Genomic DNA, 26,531 nt, shown 5'->3' on the forward strand with positions numbered 1-26,531 from the left:
CTTTGATTAAAAAAAAAAAAAAACTGAATATGAACTTTTGTAGTAGATTCAAAAATCAAGACACATCTAATATAAATCACAGAAACACCAAATATTTGTGTTACATTATTTATTGAATATCAGGAGTATACATTTTTAACTTTTCGACAAAACCCTTTCATGGAATTTTGTGTATCTTCACTCCACTATTAGTGGACCGCATATGTCTATCTTTTCCATAATTTTATATTCTCTTATGAACCATCAGAGGGTTAGGAAGAAGAAAAAAACAACGTTTGTAAATGAATTCGGTAGACTATGTCCGGCTTATTACAACTTATTGCATACAAGAGACTACCAATCAATTTAGAATGATCTAACTAATTCACAACTTTACCATCATTCGGTACAAGCTTTTATTATAATCATATGATGTCTCTACTGGTTTGCATTCACTGTATTTACGTACTTTGACTGGAACCATTTAGAAGCCGTCAGATCGAGATCTCGGCCGAGATTTCAACTACGGAATGCGCCTTCCAACGGCCTAAAATCTCGCTGAATAAATGCACTTAACGAAGCAAAATCCCGGTGGAGTTATTAAGGTGTACAGTTAATTAATTAATTAATTAATTTTTTTGGGTTAACGTTAAGGTGTAGAGTTAGACGGTCGGAAGTTCACTGTTAGCATCTTAATCTACCCGTCAGTCACCGGTCCGCCCTGCTGGTTTGTCCGTCCTTCGTTGTAATCGTGTTTCGCATCCAACTGCTGGAGGTGCAGAACGGTTGGTGCCTCACTGTGCTGCTTGCTTCTTGAAAGTTGAAACCCAACTCCCAGCTTAACCAATTACGAATTAATTAATTGAAATAAGGAAAAATGTGTACGGAAAATTTGTCCTTCAAAATCATAACAGTCTCTTCGATTTCTATCTGGTTTTATTTTATGTAGTTTTTGAATCCTCTACCAAGTTATTGAGTTTGAAGTGAAGCAACACAGTACACACACTCTCACCTAGTAAACGGTTATTGATTTGTGTTTGGATCTGCCATGAACAGTAGTTTTTGAATCCTCCACCAAGTTCTTCTTCTGATTGAGTTTGAAGTGAAGCAGCACAGTACACACACTCTCACCACCTAGTAAACGCTTTTTGATTTGTGTTTGGATCTGCCATGAACAGCAGGTGGAGTAGAAAGGAGGTATTGCGCGTCTTGTTGCTCCTGTTTCTTGGCCAAGTTGTTTCCTTCAACCTCGCCATCACTGCTTTTTGTTCCTCCCTCTTGGCTGATCTAGGTGGTCAAAAGTTAAAACACCCTCATTCTCTGCATTCCTCTTTTTCTTTGGTTATTTACTCTGCTTTTGTTGTCTTAACCTGGAGATTCGTTGTTAACTTTCATTTAATCATTTTTGTTCACAGGTGTCGATCTGCCCCTTTCACAGTCGTTCTTCACATATGCTTTGCTAGCCTTGGTTTTCGGTTGTATTCTTCTGTTTAGGCGTCAAAGGTTATTGGTAATGATGATCCTAGTCCCCTCATGCACATACTCCAGTACATTACTCATCAAATCTTAACTACTTAGAATTTCTCAAATCAAACAACTTAGTTTTCCGTGAATAACAGAGTTTAGTTTTTTCTCCGTTATTTGTTTTGTTGGTTTGCCAGGTTCCTTGGTACTGGTATATTCCATTGGGCTTTGTTGATGTTCAGGCCAATTATCTCGGTAAGTCACTGATGGGTTTTGTTTGATTCGAGTCTCATGTAGTTATGCTACTTGGGACCTGTGGTTTCCTACCCGTCTTTACAAGGGAAACGGCATTTGTCTTATCTGGTCAGACCTCTAGGCAGAAGTAATTGATATGCGTAGTGATATATCCATGTTTGCTGACTACCTCGTATGCTGTTGCAGTTATTAAGGCGTTCCAGTACTCATCAATTACGAGTGTGACCATTTTGGATTGTTGGACGATACCATGGGTCATGATTCTCACCTGGATTTTCTTAAAGACCCGATATTCATTGTGGCAGTTCTTGGGTGCAGCTGTCTGTGTTGTAGGTCTCGGTTTAGTGCTTCTCTCGGATGCGGGGATTGCTGGTGGAGGTGATTTTGCTGTTCACAATTTTCCTACTGCTCAATTTGTTGGGCTTTGCGGTGTTGATTTCTTCTGTCTTTATGTCTGTTTTACTCTTTGTGATGCAAAGTGAATGATACCCATCAGAAAACATACTGCTGATTCTCATTCGAAGCAGACCCAGACACCATCTTCCCTCTCCCAACCCCCAAATTATACAAGAGAACAAAAAATAGTTGTGTGCACACAGTGTGTGAGGGCGGTTATGTGTGTGTGGTGTTTTTATATGTGTGCATGATGCTTATACTAATATATGGAGTAATGTTGTGGAGAGCTTCCTTGTTACTTGGATAGTTCTATTCTGCCACCACAGCAAGTAGCCAATGCTTGCATAAAAAATGGTGTTATTTATTGTTTTTAATTGGTTACTACTTCCTAATCGACAATTTTATTGCAGGTGGGACCAAACCTCTTTTGGGTGATGTCCTTGTTATCCTGGGTACGCTATGCTATGCAATTAGCAATGTTGGAGAGGTTAGTCAAGCCACCCCCCTCAACCAAATTGATCTCTGGTTTTTCTTTTTTCCCCTTTTTATCCAACAGTTATTACTAGAATGCCATGTAGTGTCCACTTAAGCCCTCATTCAAAGCATTTATCATTCTCAACAATGTACGAGTATCCTCTGATCTTTTTGAAAAAATTCACTTGAAACGTTTTTTTAATAATAAAATAAGGATGAAAACGACGGAGCTTTCTTTTTCAAATAAACAGGAGTGATTAGCATCTTTTTGTAACTGAGCATAAATCTTTTCAGCTGAGGATTGGCAAATAAAAATTGCTTGACATGGTTAATAGGATTAAGGCTTTTTCAGATCACCACATGTACATAAACCCTCAGCGTGCTGTTGAAATGACATATAGGGTCTAATCTAAGCTCTGTTTGTTTATGCCATTGTCGAGTTGAGCTGAGGGATGGCCAAGAGATCGGGGGAAGCAGCTATTCCTTCTATTGAATAAGAGTTGACTCCCAGTATCTAGCAAGTAGGACTTGTGAATCAGTTAAATACAGAAGTGGTGGAAGTTTGGTGGAAAAAATGTTAACATAAGATTTTTATGTACAAGATTCTGCTTCATCTGAAATGAAAAATGCACTTGTCAGTTTTAGAGTGGGACCACTGCTATCAAATTTAAAAACTTCTTTACAATCTATGGAGTGTTTATTCAGTTTCTTTAATCCTTGACTCCCTCACCTAGGTGATCCACAATAAAATGTACTCATACTCTCATCTCTGGATTTGGCTCTGATATCACATGTCATCGTCTGGCCCAAACACTCCTAAAGATGGATTTATTAGGGGGACAAACCATCCCACTAGATTTGCCCAAGACCTTCTCCATAGTTGAGCAGTGTAAGATTATTTGGGAGGGGAGTTTTATTTCTGCACACATGTTTTCTGCCTTGTGGAAAGTTGGCTCAGACCCGACTTTGCCCATCTGACAAGCAGCCATCCACGTTAACATGTCTACAGTTTTAGGTTTGCTGGTGCAGCTCATATTATGTCTTACACCATTGAATGGTGATAGTTTGATAGAAGAAATTTCTTTTATCTTTCGTTTAAGTTAGACAACAGTGGGCTGGTGATTTTTTTTACTGTGATAGGGCTTTGTTGGCTGAAACACTCGTATCTGCTTAGGTGCACCTCAGCTGCCATGTATCTAAATTATGCATCAACGGGATTCCAAAAATTAAATATCTAACAGGCAAAGTTTTAACTTGGGTAGATTGATCTTGCTAGTGTGCAACATAAAGCATGGGAATGGAGCATGCATTAAACATGGACCATTGAGGACATTAGGGACCAGAATTGCTAACTGCAGCATAAATGCCAATCTTACAACTGTGTGAAATGTTTCTAGATAAATTTAAATTACTCAATTAATACTCAATAAATAGGGTTTGATATTAGTATAAGTGATGCTTTTCCGTATCATAAGCCTTATTTGGGAAGAGGCCTCTTGTTGTTGATGTTGCTGTTGTATCATAAGCCTTCCTGGGTCCAGAGGATTAGGCATTTTTCTGGGAAGAAAAGTGTGTCCTGATAGCTGCTTAGGTCTTGCTGTTAGCATGTTATTGTTCTCCATTATCTTCTTGTAGCTGATGCTAGTCTCTTGTAGGTTCCGACAACAACTGATTCTTCTTGTTTCATTTTCATAAAAAGAAATTCCTGGTAAAGAAATTTCTAGTTAGCCACATTTACGGGCAGATGCATTTGTATCATTTAAGAGCTTACTGGCCTAAATTTTGCTTCACTAATAGCAAAAATTTGTCCAAAAACACATACGCAAGCATAAAGGGAAAAGAAGTGACAAGTTTCCAGGCTTTTCTTAATTTTTCATTCCCATTAATTTCTCTGCTACTGCATGTGCCCTCACCATCTGCATAAATATTAGAGAACATAGGATATTTTGTCCTACATGTGCAAGGAACATGGATCTTCATCCATAACATAGGATATTTGTCCTACATGTTGCAAGGCACATGGATCTTCATCTATCAATGATAGACGAAATTGTGTTTTTTCTTGGAAGGGGCTGTAGATTGGCATATGGTTGTGTTTCTGATGCTCTATCATATCTCGCTGCCACTATTTGGCAATTTCAACTAAACAGGGCTTAAAAATACAAGCAATAACTTACCTCTTGTAACTTTTATGTCTTTTTCCTTCTCTTTATGCAGGAGTTCTGTGTCAAGAAGAAAGATCTTGTTGAAGTGGTTGCCATGCTTGGTGTCTTTGGGTTGTTAGTGAGTATATGTCAGATGTATCCTTTCCTTGTGGGAAGTGGAAAAAATATCTGAGATACAAACATAGCCATTTGTTAGTATTTACTGTCAATCCCTGCTTATCTTGTAATTTGCAGCTTCGTGGTATAGTATTCATCATTTGTTTTAAAAGAGTAACCATAGTAGGAAGTGTTTTCATTCCATAACTTTCTCTTAGATCTATTTTGGAAAGGAAGACTATTGCAGAAGTCAAATGGACTGCAGAAATTGTGAGTAATCTATTACAAGTATCCCCTTTCACTTCTGTCCTATTTTCTGTTTAAAAATGATAATCTTTGTTAATTATTATAAATTGAGATGGGACCATATCGTGCTTTTGACTTTTGGTTGAGCATTGATAGTTAGAAATTGTAAAGAAATTTTATGCTCTGCAGTTTGCTTGAGTTACTTGCACCTGCTTCTATCCCTATAAATAATCAATGCTTATTGAGATCAAGATATAAGAGCAAGTATAAACTAGAGCTCTGCAATGGCACTGTTATTCTTTCATTGATTCACAAAGGATCAAGCCAATCTATCGTTAAATGAGGTTACCCAATGCAGCTCAGAAATTAGAGGGAGAAATATTAGAGGGAGGCACTTTGCAAAGGTTTGTTTCTCAATCTATGACCTACACAATAGCATACTAGAGGATGTATGATGTGCAACTTTTTATCACCTCATGTATAAAATAGCAAGATAGCTCACCTGGAACAGGACAACTTCTCATAATTGTTGTTTACCTTTTATATGCATATTTTTTAATTCACCTGGAACTGACTCAGTACATTAGAGCTTTTTCACTAGAGGCTATTTAACCTCTCTTTATCCTAATGTATCAGTATCATCTTCTATTTATTGGATGGATCATGATGGTCACTGAGTTCTTGCAAATTTGGAAGTTCTTAGTTCTTACAGTTCTTCCTTGTTTTGTATCCTCTGGTTAAAGAGAGGTTGTACATCTGAGTATTAATTGTAGTGAATTAATTCTTGGAGCATTGTACCGTTGGGAGACCTCTGAACATGAATATTTTTTAATCCAGTAAATGATTTGAATGGTTGTCTATTTTCCTGATTGTTGACCAGCCTTTACAATTTTAATTTGCTTCTTTTACCAATGAACAAGATGCAATCTATTCTACCTTCTTTAAGCAAGTCCATAGAACTCACCCCCTCCTCTTTCTTCTATGCAGATATCGCTCTTTGCTGGCTATGCATTGTCGACTTTTATGTTCTACTCTTTGGTTCCTTATGTTCTGAAGGTCAGGTTCCTTGTTGTCCGCATTTATTCATGTCGGCTCTCTCTTTACAATGTAAAGAAGACTGTTTGCTGACACAAACACTGATAATCGTTAAACACTATAACTCTGAACTCTATTATGCCATTTATTTGGTGACCCTCTATAAATAACAACCAGAGACCAAGTGTGGTTAAGGATAAATTCATTTCATCCAACTTTGCGATGTGATCTTGTGCAACACTTATTTTTCTATGAAAGAAGTCCCGACAGAATGATACCGTAAAACAAATTATTAACTTAAAACTGATTTCTACACAAACCCCACACACACGGAGGTAATTTTTCCTGCCTTGTGGTGGAGATTTTGTTCTGAAACCCACCAAATGGTGAAGGACTAATGCAGGAAAGTTGTAAACCTGCCGTACAATGGAAGAGCTATGGGTTCAAGATTTCTGACATAATTATGCTTATTCAAACTAAAGCAGCAAGACAAGGAAATTAGGGGAAGGAGTTTTTGCTTTTTAAGGTTATAACTTCTTTTCATGCATATCTGTGTACTTTTATGCTTATAGTTCCCTAATAGAAGTATTTGGCTCACAGATGAGTGGCGCTACACTGTTCAATCTCTCTATTCTCACCTCAGATATGTGGGCTGTTGTCATACGCATTTTCTTTTACCACCAGGAGGTATCCCTTTAACATGGATCTCGATCATCATTCTGTAATCCTGATTAAATATTTCAATTCTTGATTTTATTATATTTTGGGGTGGATGCTGCGGGCTACTGCATCAGACATCCCTCACATGTGATTAGTCATAAAATGTGTCCACAACAGTTGACTTGATGAGTGAACTTTCTTATCACAATCATTGGTCCTTCAAAACATGCAATAGGCTTCCACCTCTTCTCAGCACCTGCTCCCTCCTTTTTCTATTTTCCTGCAGCACTGCCCAAGTGAATTTGTTCTAACTGGGTTTATAACCAATGCATTTTCAGGTCGACTGGTTGTACTATCTTGCTTTTAGTATTGTGGTTGTTGGAATCATCATTTATTCAGTGAGGTATGTTGGATTTGCCTGAGATGGCCTCTTGTGTTGTCTCAAACTATTTTGATGCATACATATGTAGATGTGTCACACAAACATGTCCTTGGATGGGAAACACCTCTGTTTTAAATGCAAGAGTCCACAAATCTTTTCTCTTTCTTCCTACAGGCAACATTACCTTCACTTTACCGTCAGTTCACATTCATATCAATCTAGATAAGTTAGATACTTAACCCTCTTGATGGACACTGGTCAGTGTTTGCATTGATTGGATTTCTTTAGATGTCATATGATCAGCTAGATTGCAGAAACTGTGAACAGAAACAATCAGATCACAAAATTGGAATTATTTTAGTGGTGCTAACTTTTATCTATGACAGTGTGTATTTGTTGGTCTACTGCATACCTTCGGCTGGGGAATGGATTTCATGAATATTTCACTTTATGTCATCCTTTGCACTCAGATTTTGCCTACAACATGAGTAGAAAGCAATGACAAGAAATAGTTACACAATAGCATGCTTCCACAATGCCCAAAAATCTAATTTGTTTGGTAAACCTGCAACTGTGGACAATGTGGTGTGATCTTCTACCATATTAACACTATCCTATCAACCTCAACCAGTTCTGTGGACAAGCCCTCGTTTCCCTGCTGACTAGCATGTCTGCATCTCCCTCTCACCTCTGAAACCTTGAAATGCCTCAGGATCCTGCTTCTGTTCATAGGCCTCAACTGATGGCTGATGGAGTATTGTTTATGGCTGACACATAAAAACCCAGCACATAGCCCGGGATTTTGATTCCTTGTAGGCTTTCTATAGAAATAGCCAGAATTCCCTAAGCATGCTGACAATAGGACTTGATATTGGTATGGGCTGACACATAAACCCTGAATTTTGATGTAGCACCAACTTTTTTTTGAAGAGTAATGTAGCACCAACTTAACCACAACATGTTTCTTGGAAAAACTATGCCTTTTCAACTGTTTATTCTACTTCATTATGTTGCCTGTCTATCCATATCCATAACTTATAAAAGGGCAAACACGGTGCTGAAGGCTTCTGCACATGCAGAGTTCCGCGAGGCAATCTATCTGTAACTTACACTAGTCTTGAATTTTTTTGCAGCAATGACAAAGATCATGTTCCCTCAACAGCTATTGCAGATGGGGACCTTAATATCCAGTATGAAGCTCTCAGTCAAGAAAGTGCAGCTTCTGGAAATGGGGTTTCGGCCGCATGAGGTGCAAAATAGTTGTAGTAATCATCCGCACTCAAACGCTGTTAATGGTGCTATGGCGTAGCTTGAAATTTTTCCCTGAGTTATCATTTTTGAATTAGATTGATGCTATTAAGTATGAGATGATATAGGGGTTTGTGGTGACTTTGGGACACCTACTTCAAAGAACATTTCCATGTATTTAACAGTTCCAAAGAGATGATGTAAGGACTATTATGGATTTAAACCACTATCTACCCATGTAACTGACTTACTATTTAGTTGGGATAAGGCTTCTTCTTGTTGTTGTATTTGTACCTTCCCATCCATTGGGACTATGAGCCCCCAGTCCTTGTGACTAGTTTGATGATGACTAGAAAAAAGAGAAAACATGGAGTGTTTCCTTCAATATTTCTTTGTCCAACTTTGGGTTCTCATTTCTCTATTACTAATGCCAAGGAGACTGTCCTATTGAGACCATACCACTTCATATATCTTCTCGTGGCCTATCATGTATTGAATTACTCCAAACCATCTATAATATAATCATTTTTTACTTTATTTTTCCTAGTTTTGTGACCTAAGTAATCTTAACATCTTTGTTTTTGCCATACAAAGTTTATACATATGACGCTTTGTTAAATTCTTAACACATTGCATTATGCGTTTAGCTGATTGTATGATAGTCTTATAAAATTTTCATTATAGTTTTAAAGAAATATATCAATCATTCAAAACCCAAGATGTATCTATCTAATGCATCGATTATATCATTTTCATATGATAAAGTCAAGACTCAAGTTATTTAAATAATCACTTTACATAACCTCCTTCTCACTTTAGTTTTACTACCTCATTATTTTCATGGTTATACGGATTAATGGAGACCTCACATCAGTTTAGCCCCGATTGAAGGGACTGAAATAAACTTCTCAAAGAAATACAAATTGGTAAATTGCCAAGTCGTAGAAAATTTAAAAAAATTTAGAGTCAAGAATTCCACCCTCTGTGGCTCCAGAGAATCAAAAGAATCAAGTAGGGAAATCTCGGCGGGAGACATGAAGTTCCTCTCTGCTACCACCGCCACAGCTACCGCCACCAATGGAACACAAATGATTACATTTCAACCACTGACGATGCATGATATCCAGGCCATGCCCTTCGTAATCAAAGTACCTACCTTATCAACTAACCAGAAGAGAAATGGTTGCAGACTCACTTCATCTAAGAACCCCCATAATGACCCAATTCTGTCCTCTCGTTTTTCTTCTGTGACTACAAGAAGAGTAGCAGCATCAGCAACGACAGCAACTTCGGATTTTCTACCATTGTCTTCTGACACGGGTGACCAACACCACTGGATGGTGGTAATGGAGAAACCTTCAGATGGGCTTAGCTCCAAATCGGAAATAATAGACTACTACGTCAAAACCCTAGCAAAAGTTACCGGAAGGTTGGCTGTCAAAGTTCTTCTTCTTCGCTCAGTGAGCTATCCTGCTTGTATCTTATTATCTTTCATCATTTTCCATTTTTCCTCACAAACTCTCACTTTTCTAATTCGGCTTTTGTTTCGGTTGGCCAGCGAGAAGGAAGCTCAGATGTGTATTTACGATGCGTCTTGGCAGACCAATTTTGGCTTCTGCTGTGATATTGATGAAGAGACTTCTCGTCAGCTCGCTTGTAAGTTTCTATTAGAATAATATCACCACCCTCGTTATATCTCCTATGATATCCATCTCATAGTTAATCTCTAGAGAGATTTGGTTTGAGCGTATTTTCAGAAAGAAGCAAAGACTCTTGTTATACTGGGATATGAAGAGTCGGGGAATACAAGGTGTTGAAAGGTTTAACTGCCTTCTCTTCCTAATCCCTTTAATTTTACCATATAGGGTACTTGGAATGCAGGTCTGCCAGAGGTTCTATCCGTTATGCGGGACTCAGATTTTAATTCTTCGAAGAAAGACTACAGTTTTTCAGACCTTCAATGGCATAGTTCAAAGGGTGGAAATTATCTTTTGTTTCCTGAGGGAAATTCCAAGTACTGGGTTGTTCGAATGGAGAAACCAGCCGTTGAAATTGTTACAAAAGCCCAGATGGTGGATTGTTGTGTTCAAGTACTTACAAAAGTTTTGGGATAGTAAGTGCTGATGCCTAAGGATTTGTTTGCTTATTTTTCCTTTTGACGGTTCTATCTCTGAAATTTTGCCGGTTCTTTTTTACAGTGAGAAGGATGCTCAAATGTGTATATATCATATTTCTTGGAAGAATACTTTTGGATTCTGTTGTGTACTCAATGATGAGTGTGCTCAGGAAGTAGCTGGTCTCTCTCCCTCTCTGTCCTTCATATGTTTTTTTTTCTATTGTTATATTTGTGATGTGGGTACTTGAATAGCTCTAACGTGATGCAGGTGTTCCGGGTGTCTTATCTGTTTTACCCGATGTAAATTTTGGGTCGGAGAAGAAGGATTATGCAGGTTGGTTCTACTCTTAGTTTTGCTGATACTTCACTGTTTGAGCCTGGAATTGTGATTTAAATCATCAAGGTTCTGTGTTTGTAAATTCTTGCTTTCTGTCTATGAAGCTAAAACAAGCACAGGTACATTGAATTTACATCTAAACCATCTAATTGATAATATTACGCTCATCTTTTTCCTTTTTTTTCCAAGAAATAAATACTGGCAGATCAACCCAGTGAAAAAAAGAGGGGGGGAAAAAAAAACCCCCACTAAACAGCAGTTAGATTACTTACAATCTGCTTACCTCTCCGTGTTCTTAGTATATGTGACTTTAATCTCATTATCTGGCTGGTTGTATGATTTTCATAACATTTATTTCTAGGTTACCAATTTGTTGCTTTCTTAATAGTTGCCTCTCATTTGAGTGGGAGTGAAATCACAGGCTTTAGAGAAGAGGTAGTAAAAGTTTGCATTATTATTCCCAGGCTACCAATTTAAAACATGTATGCGCCCTGTCAATCTGTCATTTAGCTTTCTGGAAAGCATTGAACTGGTGCATTTCTGATTTAACGTGATCCTTTATGATTCTTCAGGTAATGAAATACCAGAGGAGTCTACTGCTACACCAGACTCTTCAGATGCCAATCAGACACCCAGTATAAAAACAAAGAGGCTTTTTGTTACTGGTAGGTTGCTTCGTTGCTCATGAGGGTAGGTGTGTTGATACACACTCCTTGAATATAAGTCACTTATATGACATCCCAAGACATGAAAGTTGGAAAATATGAGGTTGTGAGATTTCCTGGAGCTGTCAAACTGCACAGCCAAAAGCCATACTTTGACCTCCATTTGATAGGTTGGGATGGAGCCTCTTTCAATCACAACTGCTAAGGATGCATTACAGATTTTGTCAAAAATGAAACAATTATGTCAATCAAACAGTGACAGGCCATTAAACATTTTGAAGTGTCACATTAAGTATTGTAACCTGTTCTATCAGAAGCTCTCCATCTATTAAGCATGATTTGAATCTTGAATTTTGAGTTTTTCTTTCAAATTTTTATTCAGAATTAATGTGTGGTGCTGCTGTGCTACTGTGTATGAGGTCGTATTCCAACTGGCAGGGTTTCTATTCATTTGTGTTCTGGTCATTCTGTAGCTACTCTTCTTTCTCTTAAAGCTAATCATATTTTCTCTTGTTCGCTTTTCCTTGTATTCTTTAATTCTGATGTTCTCCTCTTCTTGTATTTCTCCTTGATTATTTGTAATATTCTTCTCTTCTATGCTGAACATTGATATCAGAATTCTCACCATTTCTTGATGGTTATTTGGTTATTATATCTGAACATTATATTTGAAATTTCCACTACTTGACTTGATAGACCCCAAATTTGTTTCCAGGATTGTCATCAAACCTTGCAATATTTCCCCTAGTATTGCCAGTGGCTTAGATTTTGAGAACTGGGTTTGATCCTTATAAAGGTGTCTGATTCAAGTTTCTTGTATCTATTGATAGACCTGTGAAGCCGTTATCACTGAACCAGGTTTTCCAGTCATATATAATCACTGGTTTGTGAAGTATCAAGTTTCTCTTGATCTTTACTAGCTCTGTCTTTAACTTGATTCTACTACTTCTACAAATCCTGATTGTAGTTATTTCTCCTAGATAGCTTTCTAAAGCCTTTAATGAATTAAGAGCTGATCAATAGGTTGGAACAATCCCTTGTCTGCCATATTGTTGCCTTGTTGGCTTTTACCATCTCCTTGGTCTTCAAATCTATAGATATACCAAAATCAATGGCCCAACATTGCCTTTCTTTAGAGCCAGAAATGAACTATTCCAGTCATGAACAATTTGCTGTGGGTTGAAATGCTTCTATTGCCAGTATTTTCATCCTACCTCAGCCGAATAATGCTGGACTCCTGTTCCTTCTTGATTGGAGGCTTATAATTTATATAAGAGTCTACAGTCCAGAAGAACAGCAGCTGCTTATGCTTGTATGCTTCTGCGATTTTATCTTCTTGATTAGATAGAAATTTTGGAGCCTGCTTATTGTTCTCTGTGAAAGGTTACTGCACTACCTGTTATGTTTTTACCAGTCCTGAGTTATACTGTGGAAGTATTGCTGTTAAATCATAATAATAATTACTATCCTCACTTTTTGCACGAGAACTTCTGAAACATGTACCTTAACCAGAGAACAATCCAAACAAAATAGCCATTTTTCTTTCTAGAAGATTAATATTCTTCTGGATATGAAGTCCTTCATTGCAAATAGTTGTTAGAATAGTCATGCATATCTACAATCTTGTATGTTGTGTAAAGAAAATGCTACTAGCCCTTCGTTTTATTTCTGTAGAAAAGGATAATTATTTCCAGTTAGCTGACTCCTGAACTCTTTTCTGAAATAGCTTTCTTTCCTTTGCTAGGCCTGTCTTTTTATACATCAGAGAAGACATTGCGTGCGGCATTTGAAAGCTTTGGTGAGCTTGTGGAAGGTATTTTGGGCTACCACCCACTCAAGTAGAAAGCTTGGTTTGTGTATCAAAAGGGATGGGGTGAAAGTTGGGGCTGGGAAGATTAGTGAACCATTCCATGGCATAACAAATTGTTAATTGCACATTACATTTGGTTCTTGGCAGTTAAAATTATAATGGATAAGATTTCTAAGAGGTCCAAGGGTTATGCATTCATTGAATATACCACAGAAGAAGCTGCGGGTGCTGCACTGAAAGAGATGAATGGCAAGGTAAGCAGAGGCCATTGGCTACGTTTTCCTGTGTTTATACCTTGGTTAGGTATTATATATTTATTCAATCTCACTTTCCTGTTGGTTGTTGCCTGCAGATCATTAATGGTTGGATGATTGTCGTTGATGTTGCCAAGACAAACCCACCAAAATACAGCAGAGGTCAACCAAGGCCAACCATCTGACTTAGGGTGGTAGCTAATCTGTCAATTCCACTTGTATCTGATCAATAGATTTGAGAATGTGAATATCTGGTCTGAATATGAATGTGAATCTTGGATGCTAGTGTATTTCTTTGTGACCTTACTGACACTCTTGTTGCTTCCGCCTTGCTTCAGAGCTTCTCAAGAAAAGCAGCATGAGAGGATGAGGTGGGAACTTCAATGTTTTGCAGAGTTTTCAATTGTATGAACAGAAGTCCCGCCTGATGAACTGATAAGTGCGTAGGAAACGGAATTTACCACATCAAACTGAAAAAAGTCGTGCATTTGGGGACTGAGTCCTGGATTGCGCGACCTAACATTTTTTTGGAACGGTATTTGTATATACAGAGAAGGGGGATAAGTGGATTACTTTGGGGGTAATGCCCCAACCCTAGTATGAGTTGAACTCTTGACCTCCTACAAATGAGTTGTACGATTCTTTTACCAACTGGTCCAACCCCTTGGTTGTACAACCTAACATTTTTTTTTTTTTGGGGGGGTTAGAACTAACATGTACGTTCACGTGTGTCCAACAAATCTGATGTATGTGGCACATGATCACCTCCCCATCGTGCTCCTTCGATGTTGTTTCACCATTCATTTAGTGTGGGTATTATGTCTGAAATGATAAAAAAAAAAAATTCATTTTGTGTGGATATTATGTCTGAAATGATAAAAAAAAATTCAGAAGCATGTCCTGCATTGAGCCCATGCAAAATGTGTTGCAAGAAAGTATCAGGGTACTTTTCGGGCGGAAAAGTGATCTGGACTCGATTTTTCTCTCCTTATTCACAGGTTTAACCCGGTACGCTACTCATTGTATGATTGAGTCACGGCTAGTTCTAACAATTCTCAGTAGGGGCTGGTAACGTCCTTTAAATCAGGCAATACTGTTTATTACAGTAGTTTTTCCCTTCTCCCGCGAGCTCTGCAGATTGTAAGGTACTGCTCAAAGAAAGCAGCCAATACTGTAATAAGCAGGGAGATCCTACTTCAATTTCACTTCCGTCGATTCAATTCCTATTTGCTGTTTCCATGCCACCCCGGAGCTATTATGATTCTGTGGTCTCACGAATGGAGAGACTCTGCATATAATAAATATGATGCAATTGAGAGTTGAACCAACTACAGTTGGAAGCAATCACACCCTCGGGAGGTTATGAAAAGAAAAATCAGTAAAATTGCGTATCCAGGTTCGTGTGGCCGAGCGCTCGATTAAAATAAGGTTCTACCGAGTTCAGACCAATATTAAGCCACCCATCATCCATGGTAACCTGGGAGTAGTCGAGGCATCCAGCATTACCCTGGTAATAAAGCAAATTTTATACCGCGTATGAAGATGCCAAACACAAGCATTTTCAGTTGTAAAGATTAGGTGTTTTACAATCCCAGTTAGAGCCGCTAGAAAGATGAATATATCATCCCAAGCAACAATGGCAATACAGATTTAATTTACAATTCTGTCCTCACAACCAGCTTAGTGTCCTCTTCCACTTCAAATCAATCAACCCTCCTCCCCAAATTCCTTTGTGAATCTCTCATGCACCTCAAGGTCAGCTTTGCTCACAGTCGGCCTCTGCCTAGCAAGCACTTTATCAAAGTCTGTTCTCGTGATTGGTGGTGGAAGAATCTGTCCGTGCATAGATTACAAGTGAGGCAAGTGAGGAGCGATCAAAGTTAAAGATAGACAACACAGCATGATGTAAATCTAGAGGGAGCTATCCATGAACTTCTGCTAAAATTGTTCAATCCATACCTTTGAAGCAAGTCCCTTTGCAGCAAGTTCCTGCATGCTGATCTGAACAGCTCCTGGCTGCTTTGGTCCACATGGAACCCACATGTCATTGGGTGACTTTATAAAGAACATAGCATCTTGGGTTTTACGTACAGGTTCAAAGAGGACATCCTTTACCTGTCAGCAACAGAAACTGGGATCAATAAACTGGAACACCAACCAATAATTCAGAGTAAGTAACAGAAGAACAAACCATTACAGAGAAAGCCAGAAATATCCAATAAAATATAGGCACTCACACAAACTGCAATATCTGAACCTGAGAAACCCTCTGTCTTGCGTGCTAAGTGCTCAAAATCACTTTCAGTTAGGTTGTGTGGGGTATCCCCTAAATGTACCTGCAGAAATCATGTGCAGAAGAGAAATGTCCATTAACCAAAGCTACAGAACAATGGGTCAAAGTGCAACACAAGAGAAACTGTAGAATTTCCAGCAGAAATCAAACGTTAGAGAGGAATTTCAATAAGTCTGTCCACTTTGCCCATTAAGATAGGACCAAATGGGTTAAGAAAAACGACAGCAACAGGAGACACTACCTGGACGTAGACATAAATTAGTAACAATCTCTAATACCTTGAACATGTGCTGCCTAGCCTTCATATCGGGAAGAGGAATATATATCCGTTTGTCAAATCGTCGACGGATGGCCTGCAATTCATTTCCTATTAGACAGGAATTCACACAATCACATAAAACAAAAAGCATATAGTCCAGGCGTACCCATCCATAATAGTCCAGCCGACACAATCATTAGAACCTCATACGTATCTCTCTTCTTTAGATTTGGTCATCCAGAGAATGAACAACTATCATGTAGTTTCAACCAGAAAGAAAGAATGGGGAAAAAAAATTTATATATATATTGCAAAAATAGTAGTAGAAATACATGGTAAAAACCAAGATGTGTGGGTTTTAGTATATAGGATTGGCAGATGAATGTATTCCTAGTATTAAGGATTGGCAGTGAGGGTTTCGGAGGGTTGAGCAAGCCTCTCAGGCTACAAGTGCAGCAGCCCAAACCAACCCATTTATCAAGTGGGCAAGGGTATAAATGACCAAATCCTACCAGTTTGAGATCTGCAAGATTCAAAAACTTTACATAATATAAATAACAAATTAGGTTAATTTCAGTCACAAGAGAAGGGGAAAATGCAGTTCACCTAGAGAACAGACGGACCATGGTTTGTGTTGGCAGACAAAGGTGCTAAGTGGATCTGAAATGGAGTGCACTAGCCCATTACTTCCAGAACCTATGCCTGTGAATGATAGCACAAACCAACAAAAAGCCCATCCAGGGCTCAGTGCCAGCCAAACTGTATCTCAAATGTGCATTCTTGATATAGCGATAACAAACTTCAACTGATAGTTTCAGTTAATTCTTCTCATTTAAACCCACAAAGGTATTCAGAATCTCATGCAAACAAATCAGCAAGAGTGGGGGCTTATTTTGAGAAATCAGATTACTCTATAAGTGTGAGCTCAACCATTGGATGATGATCACTTTGCAAACTCTCACTACACTAAAGTCAGACCTAGTGTTAATCTGTTATTCGTTTCTTTTCATAGGTACTTTGTTGACCTCATTTTGTTCCAGCAATCCTGTTGCAAGATGATGTCCCATTGGATTTCACTGATTTGGGATTACATTGCAAGACATTCATAATACCCGGACTAAGCTATTTCAGGACAAAATTAGCATAAACAAAGAGCTTTTTTCCTAGTTCAGATTCATGAAAGTAGAAAAAAGTTGAGGAAAATCAGGACAAACTATGAGTATATGACCTACACCCTACACATATCAGCATATAGATACCTTTCAGAACTATAATTGACAAGGGTTTGCAATTATTTGCATGGATAATCATATAACACCACATAACAGTTGAAACTCGAGTCAGTCTCATGGTTCCAGTAAGTAGCAAAAATTGTGCTATTTAATGTATGCATTAATATCTTTTGCAATGATCGCTGTAGGATTACTGACTTCCAAACCCTTTTTCTTTGTTCTTTCTGTTTTCTGAGATTTAAAACTTTCCACGTGATCTCCAAAAGTTTATCACAATATCTCAAGCATTTTCATAATGCATCATGCAACATAAAGGAACCCCCAAAAAAAAAAGTCAATTTAAAATCAACCTTGGAGTTCTTTTTGTGCACCTATATAAATTTGATGTTACCTGATCTAGAGCATAGGGAGTATTTGTGGCTGCAAGAACAAGAACTTTTTCATCATTGTGCCCAACACCCTGAAATGAAATTTTACAAAAAAGAGGGGCAGGGGATATAGTTAAAATATATAAATACATGTGAAACAAATAAACACAGTTAATTATGGACATAGCTTGCTCAATGAGACCTTATAGCAGCATGGCTTGAAAAGGTAAAAAAGTTTACAATTAGCGCTAAAATGTTTTATGACTCACATTTCAGAAATAAACTACTGTATAACCAACTCAAAATTTACCATTCCAATACTGGGAAACCATTACGGTTTGGCTCACAAGAAAAACTAAAGAAATTTAGCAGTCCTAAAGAGATTCAGAATTGCTTGCTCTTCAGATGGCATAAAACAAGCTCATCATCTAAGACGCCAATCATGAACAGGCATACAATGTATACCAGAAATGGTACAACATGATTACAAGATAAAAAAGTGGTAGACCCTTTACTGAGACCCCTAAACTCCACCAATAAAGAGAGAGAGAGAGAGAGAGACAAAAACTACATTGATACATAATCCAACAGACTAGAGGGATCACATAGAAACAAATTAGACTACATATTGTTCCATTTATGCTCAACCTCTGACACTTCCATCATGAATATGGTTAATTATTCTTTTTGGCGGTGTTTTATCTTTTATGGAACTACTGTAGAGTACAGATAGCATTGCCATTCTTATTACATCTAGGTAATGACCTCCAACTTAGTCCTTTCCTAATCCAGTAATGCCTGAATCTTTCTATTTCCAAATCTTCTCTCCAACCACTGAACATGCACGAGCCAAGAAACAGGGGGACACAGAGCTATACAAAAGGAGGCAACTGACTTAATTGACACTGACCCTATGCTCATCCCTTCCACTTCCCACTAGGAAACAAGGATCTAATCCACCTACGCCTGGAATTAACCTCCAACCGATTTCCCAATAATCAATTATTGTATGGAATCTGGATTTTAGAAACTCCTGAAAACCACATTTGCCTTTGAATCTGGATTCCTCAATTACTGCAGAGTGTCCAAACTCTTAAAACTTTTGCCATTGGTTCCTCTAAAAGAAGACTTTAAGAGACAAAATTGTAGAAAAATGCTCTCAAACAAAAGAATAACATAATGAAGAAGTGTAGCATGAGTATTTGAAATTTAAGCTTCACCTAGTTAAATTATCATGCTCCATAGCCAACTGCATCCATAAACATACGGGCCACTTAGAAAGGGGAAATTTTAAAGCTCCAAAAGAACAAGAGAAAGGGTAGACAGGATGTCATTAAATACTGCAGAAATACATGAGAACCTGCAACTCAACAAACTATGCAAAGCAACAGTTCTAAATTGTGTCTATTTAATGGTTCTCAGTTGAGCCCATGGTTCAAGTCCCAGTCAAATTTGAACCAGCAACCCCCCCACCCCCCCCCACCCCCTGCGGGGAAAAAAAAAAACAACGGACACTGTTTTAGGTAGTCAAGTGTTTAGCACTTCTTTGTCTTGTCTTTTACTCATAATAGATGGGTCTCTGCCTGTTGCGACTCATTAATAACTTTTTTTACTTGTTTGATAGAATTTAAGTTCAAAAGTTTTTACTTCAAGTTGATACATGCATTAGGAGTTTTATTCTTTTATTTTTGTTGGCTTTTATTTGTTAAGTTATTTGCAGTGGTAGCTAGTAGAGTTCTCACCTATTATAACACTATCAAACTTTGATCTTAACCCTTATATTAGAGTTTAATTTAAAAAAAAAAGGACTCCTTTTTGAGTTTGCTTGCAAGTCTCTTTTCAATACTTTTATGTATGAACATAATGTTTGCAACTCTCTTTTCAATACTATTTATATATGAACATTATGGGGGCTGCAGCCCAAAATACGATGATTAGCAGAGATATTCTTTTCGAGGTGAGATTGCCGTGTACCTCCCCCCTCCCTCTTTCCTAGTCACACATTTCCTCACTTAACTTCTTAGCACTCTTCCCTCTCCCGCTACATCTCCACTATCGTCTCCTCTCGTCTTCTCTCTTCATACCTTGTCTTCCCGCTCCCATTTTGTCTCCTTCTCTCTTCTCCCACTTCGTCTCTTCTCTTGCTTCCTTCTTTCTCTAATCTAAGACATCTCTGTTCCGCCTTCTCTCTCTCTCTCTCTCTCTCTTCCTTCGCTCTCGTTCTTCTCTCTTCATACCGGTCTTCCCTCTCTCGTCCCTCTATCTCCTTCTCTTTTCCTTCCCTCCCTATTGTCTCTTCTCTCTCTTCCTTCTCTTTCAAATCTACGACATCCTTGTTCCGCCTTCTCTCTCGTTCTTCTCTCTTCATACCTTGTCTTCCCTCTCCCGTCTTTCTCTCTCTCTTCACTCTTTGTCTCCTTTCCTCTTGCTTCCCTCCCTATTGTCTCTTCTCTCTCTTCCTTTTCTCTCTCTAATCTAAGACATCCCTGATGTGAACACGAGGGCCCCCCTATTCGAAACCCTAAGTGAGGCCCCCATGATAGATCTAAGAAGCCTCCCTAGGCTGGCCAAACCCTACAAGAGGGGTATTTTAAGCATCTTAACCCTCAATTCATTCCTGAATTTAATTTAGGATTTATTTCAGATTTTCGTGATTCAGTAGAGTCTAATTTGGGTTTGGTTGGAGTATTTTGTTTTGAGTTGAAATTGTGTTTGCCTATTTGGAAGAATCCCATTTGATATTAAGTTGGTTGATTAGTCTTAAGTTGTTTAATTAGCATTTGCTTAATTAGATGACTTAGAGTGTGTGAGTGAGATCTTAGATCCAAGGGCTGAGATTGCGTAGTAATTTGATTTTATTAGATAAGTGTTAAGAGTCCAATTAGAATTGTAAAGGAATCCTCATTTGTTAGGGATTTGCTAAGTTGAGTCAGAGTCTGTTCTTTCAGGCTATAAATAGCCTTTCATTGTAAGTTATTTCTCGGTTTTGAAGATTAATAAAATTATTGAATTAAGGATCGATACCTCCTTTATTGGGTGGGTCTCGGATGAGGGTTTGAGTAAAAAAATATATTTCTTCTTCAGCTTTCAATAATTTCAAAGTCTTCAAGGCAATCAAGCATTCAACTTCCAAGTTCAGAACTGCAGATTCAGCCATCATCTTCAACATTCAAGCATCTGTCCAGCATTCCCAAGTAAGCAGAAGACTCCACCCCAGCCCTAATCCTTCCCCACTTCTGTCTGCAAGTCTCCTTGCCCCTTTCCCCTTTAGTTTTAGCCTTGAAAACCCTCCCTACCCCATCGCAAATACCCCTAGACCCCTTCCCTACAGTTTCCCCTACATCGCGGTCACTTCCTGAGTAGCAGCAGCCTCTCCCATCTCCTTCTTCTTCCCCACGTTTTCGATCCTAGCCCTAATAGGAAAGCCATATTCCCAACCCCAACTGAACACTTTTCCCTTCCCTTCTGATCGCCCTTAAGCCTTCATCTTCTACCTTGGTTTGCAGAAATTTGAGTTTCTGTCAATTAGGACTACTTCTAGTTGAAAGACATCAATAGAATTCAGTTCTGGAAAGCAAAACCAGCAATGCTAGACCTTCTCCTAACCCTAGCAGAAACCATAAACCCAATCCTAGTTGACCTAGGAGTCCAATTTTTGAATCTGAGCTTCAAACATCACTTTATTTCAAATCTGAAACTCAATCACAGCAGGTTTGAAGAGCTTAGAAACACCTTAGAAACCCTCTTTCCATTGCTGGAACTCCTAAGCAGCCACCTAATCTCTCTCTCTCTCTCTCTGCCCTGTGCCCTCTGCTTCCACTTACTCTTCTTCATCTTCCTTTATTCTTGCTTCTTTCTCGCTATGCTGAGGGCTATCCCCAGCCCTCCTTCCCTGCCCCCGCCACCTCTACTGTGCTTTGCCTTGGTCTCCAGCTACTGCTGATCACTGTGAAGCTTCTGAAGTCGACTCCATAAAAGACCCTGCTCATGATGAAGATTCTGCATAGCTGCAACCTCTTCATCCTTTGGTTCTAAGATTGCTAATATTAGGGCTTCTGAATCCTTTGCAACCCTCCAACAAGCAGAAACAGCGCTCTTCGGCCATGCTACTGCAAGTTTTGAATCCTGCGATGTTGATCCAAGTAATATGGAAGCATCTAGGTCAAGAAACCCCTCTAATTCGATGCTCTGCAAACTGCGATCCTTGCCAAGTTAAGAAGAAAAAAGACTCATGATATTTCTAGGTTTGGCTTAGTCAAGCTTGGCCTCTTGGCCATGTCTTTTGGTCCATTGTTTCCAAGTGCTATCGATTTCTTTCTCTTTGTGTGCCTTTATAGGTTTGTTGTAAGGCTTGATGCCCCATGTTGAGCCCTCTTGGTTCTCTTATGTGTCCCCCCCCCCCTTTTTTCCTTTTGTAATGAATTATTTATTCATCCGGGAAAAAAAGAGAGCTCCTTGGCAGACCCACCCTCTGGCCTTCACCATTTAGTTGAAAACCCTGCTTTATTTCTCGTCTCAATGCTTGTCCTTCCACTTCTCTGTAGGCCCCACATCTACTAAAACAAGGCCATTATATGGTCTAATCTTCTCTGCAACAGCAGCTACTGCTCTACCAAAATCCAGTAGAGTGTCCGTCATTCAGTGCTGTTCAAATAAACAGTTTTTTCCATAGTTTCTTCAAATAATTGTTTTTACCACAGCTACTAAAACAAGGCCATTCTATGGTCTAATCTTCTCTGCAACAGCAGCTACCACTCTACCAAAATCCAGTAGAGAGTCCCTCATTCAGTGCTGTTCAAATAAACAGTTTTTACCATAGTTTGTTATTTAAGACCCATCACCAGTAGGTTTGCCTACCAAACCTGAATCTGTATCAGTAGGCTTAGATGAGAGTAGAGTAGGAATAAGGATTTTTGGAGTTTTTGTTTAGACAGAGAAGTGATGTATAGATCCATATAGAATGATATTAATACTCCCGCAAAAGAAAAGGACAGCCTTCAAATAACTTTTCATTGAACAACACAAACCTGCATCTGCACAAGAAGTTCTGTTTTGATACGTCTAGAAGCTTCACTCTCATTGCCTTCGCCACGCTGACCACATAATGAATCTATTTCATCGACAAATATGATTGAAGGTGCACTTTCACGTGCCATCTGGAACAGATTCGAGACTAACTTTTCGCTTTCACCCATCCACTTTGAAACCAAGTCTGATGAAGAAACACTGCATAGAGCACAGCATGCTACATTTTGTAAAATTTATAGGACTTCTAAGTGTACGCCCATCCACAATCCCAATTCCCATGTGAAAAAAATGATAGAAACATTGTAAAAATTAACCATAGCATGAATAACTTTGGCATATTGAGAAGAAGACAAGCAAAATGAAACATAACAAGAGATAACACTGTGAAGCACCAAAAACAAAGCCAATGAAATGTCAAAATGCATCAATACACATTACCAGTTTATATCCCTATGTGTAAAGTAGATCATTAATGCCTCAAAACCCAGTCAAATGACCCACTCAAGAAGATCATCAATGCCTCAATCTCTCAGTCAAATGTGTTAGTTAGATCTGGATCAATTGGTGCCATAAATAATATTCAAAGAACTGCAAAGAAAACAACGCCAAATTGTGCTGATGATGTTCAGTGAACAGCACCATAGAAAACCAGAAGATGCAGTACGCGACTACACGTAGCAAGGCTCAACTTTCTTTTCAGTCACCCATTAACTAGAGCCTCATCTAGCACGTACAGCATCACAGGTCACTACAACCACAAGAAGGGACTCTGAGAGACTCACAAACCAGAAAATCCAATGCAAACACTGATTTGAATCACTCTGATACCATACAGCACCAAAGAAATCTGCAATTAGCACTCATGAGACTGACAAGAGGAGGAAGCCAAAGCTTGAGTATGATGAAATGAAATTTGCAATCACGTATAATATATAGATCGGATGAACTTCTTGGCATAATGATCAATTTACTGGCACTAGCTTTTCTATTTTGGTCCAATTAACAATATAACTCCCCGCAATAGAGATCCACATAATAGCAATTAAAATAAGGAACCATGTTCCTTAATACACAATTAAGTATTATATACAAGCAACCCAAATTCCACAAAGATGGAAATATGAGCAATGTAAATAAATAACAGCCTACATAGAAATAAATATTAAACTAGAAAGCAGAGAGGAATTTGTCTGATTGTTGATTTGAAAATAGCTGGATTGCCATTCAAATAATCAAATGAAACTTCAAAGTCTAATATGTGATGAATCATCATATACCTGAAAAATGTCGAGTCTGCTTCTGTTGCAACAGCCTTCGCCAAGTATGACTTTCCAGTACCAGGTGGACCATATAAAAGAAATGCCCTCCATGGTTGTCTCTTACCTACAAAATATAATAATGACATCCGGTAAAACTGTAGGCTGCAGAGGACATAGTAGCATTTCCAGTGCCCGATCTTCTCAAAATAAATTTTCAATTTGCCATCTTTTCATTATCAATTACAGTCAATGCAATGAAAGTTTGAACTTTGATACAGGTTCTTATCTCTTAGATATCTCAAACATAAATTTTAATTTCAAAGATGAATCCAACAGACCCATGACCAACATTATCCAGGCCTAGGAATGATAGCACAAGAATATAGGTAAACCCTCTAGATAGAAGTGACAACAATAAGGACATGAGTAATGTAGGGGGAAGCAAAAAAGTTTATATGATTTCCCTGTCAAAGAGATGAAATGTTAGAAAAAAGAACCCCAAGTATTGGATCAAAGCTTCCTACCACATGTAGTTCGAACAAGGCTCTTTTGAGGCAAGTTTAAGACTGGAAAATGCCTCATTTTGATCTTCTTACTTTATAGTTGATATTTACAACTACCAACTCAGATAATATTACCCCAGCATGTGCTTAGCAAGAAAACTAAAAGTGAGTGGGTGGGAGGGGGATTGGAGATCGGATATCTTCATGAGACACAACACAATAGGGTATCAGTGGAGCCCATACAATTTACGTTTTCTAGTTTCTTTATGGCCTATAGACGGCTTTAGCATTAATTATACGTTCAATGGAAACCAGAAGAGAGAAAGGATATTCCAATCAACAAGATGTTTTGGAGAGAGAACTAGTGATATCGGCTCACTCAATTTGTCTGAATTCGTAAATCAAGAAGTAAAATGGGAAATGATTACAGATTTCCCTGGACAGATGAAGAAGATGACCAAACTAAAGCCGGATTGATTTAATGAAAGAAACTAACCAGTAAAAAATTGCGGGAACTTCACTGGCAAGATAACTGCCTCCTGCAATGCCTGTTTGGCGCTCTCAAGTCCAGCCACATCACTCCATTTAACGTTCGGCTTCTCCCTTATTATAGCTGAATTAAGGCCAGCCCTAAGCTTGGACTGCTCCTCTCCATCTCCCCCTTCTCCGTCCTTGGGCTTCGTCTTGGGCCGTGCAGCGACTGCTGCATCCCCATTCGAGGCAGGGCCTGTCCCCCCATCATCAAGAACAGCACGAATCTCCTCCGCCCGCCTGAGATATTCCGTGAATTTCTGAGTGATCGCTTCCTTAATCTTAGGATTCTTCTCGTACTTCAAATGGGTTTTGAAGTACTCCAAGGCGTTCATGTAAAGGGGAAAAGCCTTACTGTAATTCCCGGCGTTATCTTCATTAACTGCCTGCCTTACGTATTCTATGGCCTGTTCCTTGAAATTGCTATACATCTTCCGATTCCAACGAATTGCATAGAAAGTAAAGAACCTCAAAACAGAAACGCTTCAGCAAAATACTCCAATCCAAAGCCCTAGGTATGCCCAAGCTCAATCAGATTTATATAGCAAGCTAAATAATATACAGAAAATACATAAAATAAAGGCTTCAAACTCTTACGATTGAATATACTTGAATATACTGCAGATCAGACACAATTAAACCTTCACTGCTGACCTGACCAGACCACAAATTCTCGAAGCAAAATTGGAGAATAAGAACTGAAATAAGGAAAACGGACCTTGATTCCGTGCCTAAGACTCGCGATCGATAAAGCAAGGTAGCTGCAGGTCGAGTTTTTTCATTTTCCTCTTACGTATTATTTTCAATCCTCCACCAGCCTACCGATCAAAACCTTATCGACGAAAAGAATTCACACGCAGATACACGCACGATAGAGGAATCCAAGTTTTTAGTTTTTGCGTGAAGAAGAAAGAGGAAAGAAAGTAGGCGGTCTTCCGCAAAATGCCTATAGATTTTATTTAGTCTTCACTCTGGTTTTTATGTTCTCGGGATTAATGGTGTAACAATAGAAATCGTGGGAAGTTAAAAGCGTGATGCGTAGAATGCCTTCGTGGTGGGGCATTCTCAAGTTGATTTTTTTTTTAAACTTGTGGTTAAAATCGTCCGATTCGGAAAATCACCCGTTGAGGCTTTGACACGGTGAGCGAACAATCCTAACGGTTCCACTCGTCCGGGCGATTCTGCATTTCATTGGACAAGGTTTCAAGTATTCCACCCTATGATACAAAATGATATGTACTCAATATGATTTTGTATCTTACTCGATACAAAATGATATATCTTATACAATCACTTAACTATTATGCAACTATTATGCAATATTCGATACCAATACTTTAAACCTTATTCATTTATTAGAAATTCGGTATCAGATGTGATTAGTGGCAAAAATTCGCTCGATGTGATTAGTGGCAATGCCTGCAATGGCGTAAGTTTGTGACCAATGGTCAAATGTTGTTTAATTTTCACAGTTAG

At 38.6% G+C, this 26,531-nt stretch overlaps 3 protein-coding genes across 5 annotated transcripts; 2 read left to right on the forward strand and 1 right to left on the reverse strand.

The window, feature by feature from the left end:
* The first annotated feature begins 737 nt into the window (after nucleotides 1-737).
* On the forward strand, nucleotides 738-8,920 carry LOC149027649 (uncharacterized). Its single transcript, XM_089164498.1, has 11 exons — nucleotides 738-1,270; nucleotides 1,395-1,489; nucleotides 1,641-1,698; nucleotides 1,885-2,076; nucleotides 2,505-2,581; nucleotides 4,786-4,868; nucleotides 5,048-5,099; nucleotides 6,063-6,131; nucleotides 6,711-6,797; nucleotides 7,109-7,173; nucleotides 8,286-8,920. The coding sequence occupies exons 1-11, from the start codon at nucleotides 1,150-1,152 to the stop codon at nucleotides 8,398-8,400; spliced, it is 1,014 nt and encodes a 337-aa protein (XP_089020624.1). The 5' UTR covers nucleotides 738-1,149; the 3' UTR covers nucleotides 8,401-8,920.
* A 322-nt stretch (nucleotides 8,921-9,242) lies between these two features.
* Nucleotides 9,243-14,820, forward strand: LOC149027650 (RNA-binding (RRM/RBD/RNP motifs) family protein). Of its 3 annotated transcripts, none has more exons than XM_089164503.1 (10): nucleotides 9,243-9,829; nucleotides 9,959-10,056; nucleotides 10,282-10,513; nucleotides 10,599-10,696; nucleotides 10,785-10,850; nucleotides 11,426-11,518; nucleotides 13,263-13,331; nucleotides 13,476-13,582; nucleotides 13,681-13,776; nucleotides 13,921-14,819. In XM_089164503.1, the coding sequence occupies exons 1-9, from the start codon at nucleotides 9,435-9,437 to the stop codon at nucleotides 13,765-13,767; spliced, it is 1,245 nt and encodes a 414-aa protein (XP_089020629.1). In that variant the 5' UTR covers nucleotides 9,243-9,434; the 3' UTR covers nucleotides 13,768-13,776; nucleotides 13,921-14,819. The 3 variants fall into 3 exon arrangements, with proteins under 3 accessions (XP_089020629.1, XP_089020628.1, XP_089020627.1); XM_089164502.1 differs by having other exon boundaries at nucleotides 13,681-13,773; XM_089164501.1 differs by having other exon boundaries at nucleotides 13,681-14,820.
* A 184-nt stretch (nucleotides 14,821-15,004) lies between these two features.
* On the reverse strand, nucleotides 15,005-26,047 carry LOC149027651 (protein SUPPRESSOR OF K(+) TRANSPORT GROWTH DEFECT 1-like). Its single transcript, XM_089164500.1, has 9 exons — nucleotides 25,774-26,047; nucleotides 25,021-25,566; nucleotides 24,040-24,145; nucleotides 22,762-22,960; nucleotides 17,758-17,826; nucleotides 16,154-16,228; nucleotides 15,820-15,918; nucleotides 15,542-15,697; nucleotides 15,005-15,415 (listed from the first exon to the last, which is right to left on the reverse strand). Exons 2-9 carry the CDS (start codon nucleotides 25,484-25,486, stop codon nucleotides 15,290-15,292), a joined length of 1,296 nt encoding a protein of 431 aa, XP_089020626.1. The 5' UTR covers nucleotides 25,487-25,566; nucleotides 25,774-26,047; the 3' UTR covers nucleotides 15,005-15,289.
* Nucleotides 26,048-26,531: the final 484 nt, after the last annotated feature.

Source organism: Hakea prostrata, chromosome 1, assembly GCF_041222555.1.
Source record: "Hakea prostrata isolate BN-2017 chromosome 1, UWA_Hpros_2, whole genome shotgun sequence".
Taxonomy (NCBI): Eukaryota; Viridiplantae; Streptophyta; class Magnoliopsida; order Proteales; family Proteaceae; genus Hakea; species Hakea prostrata.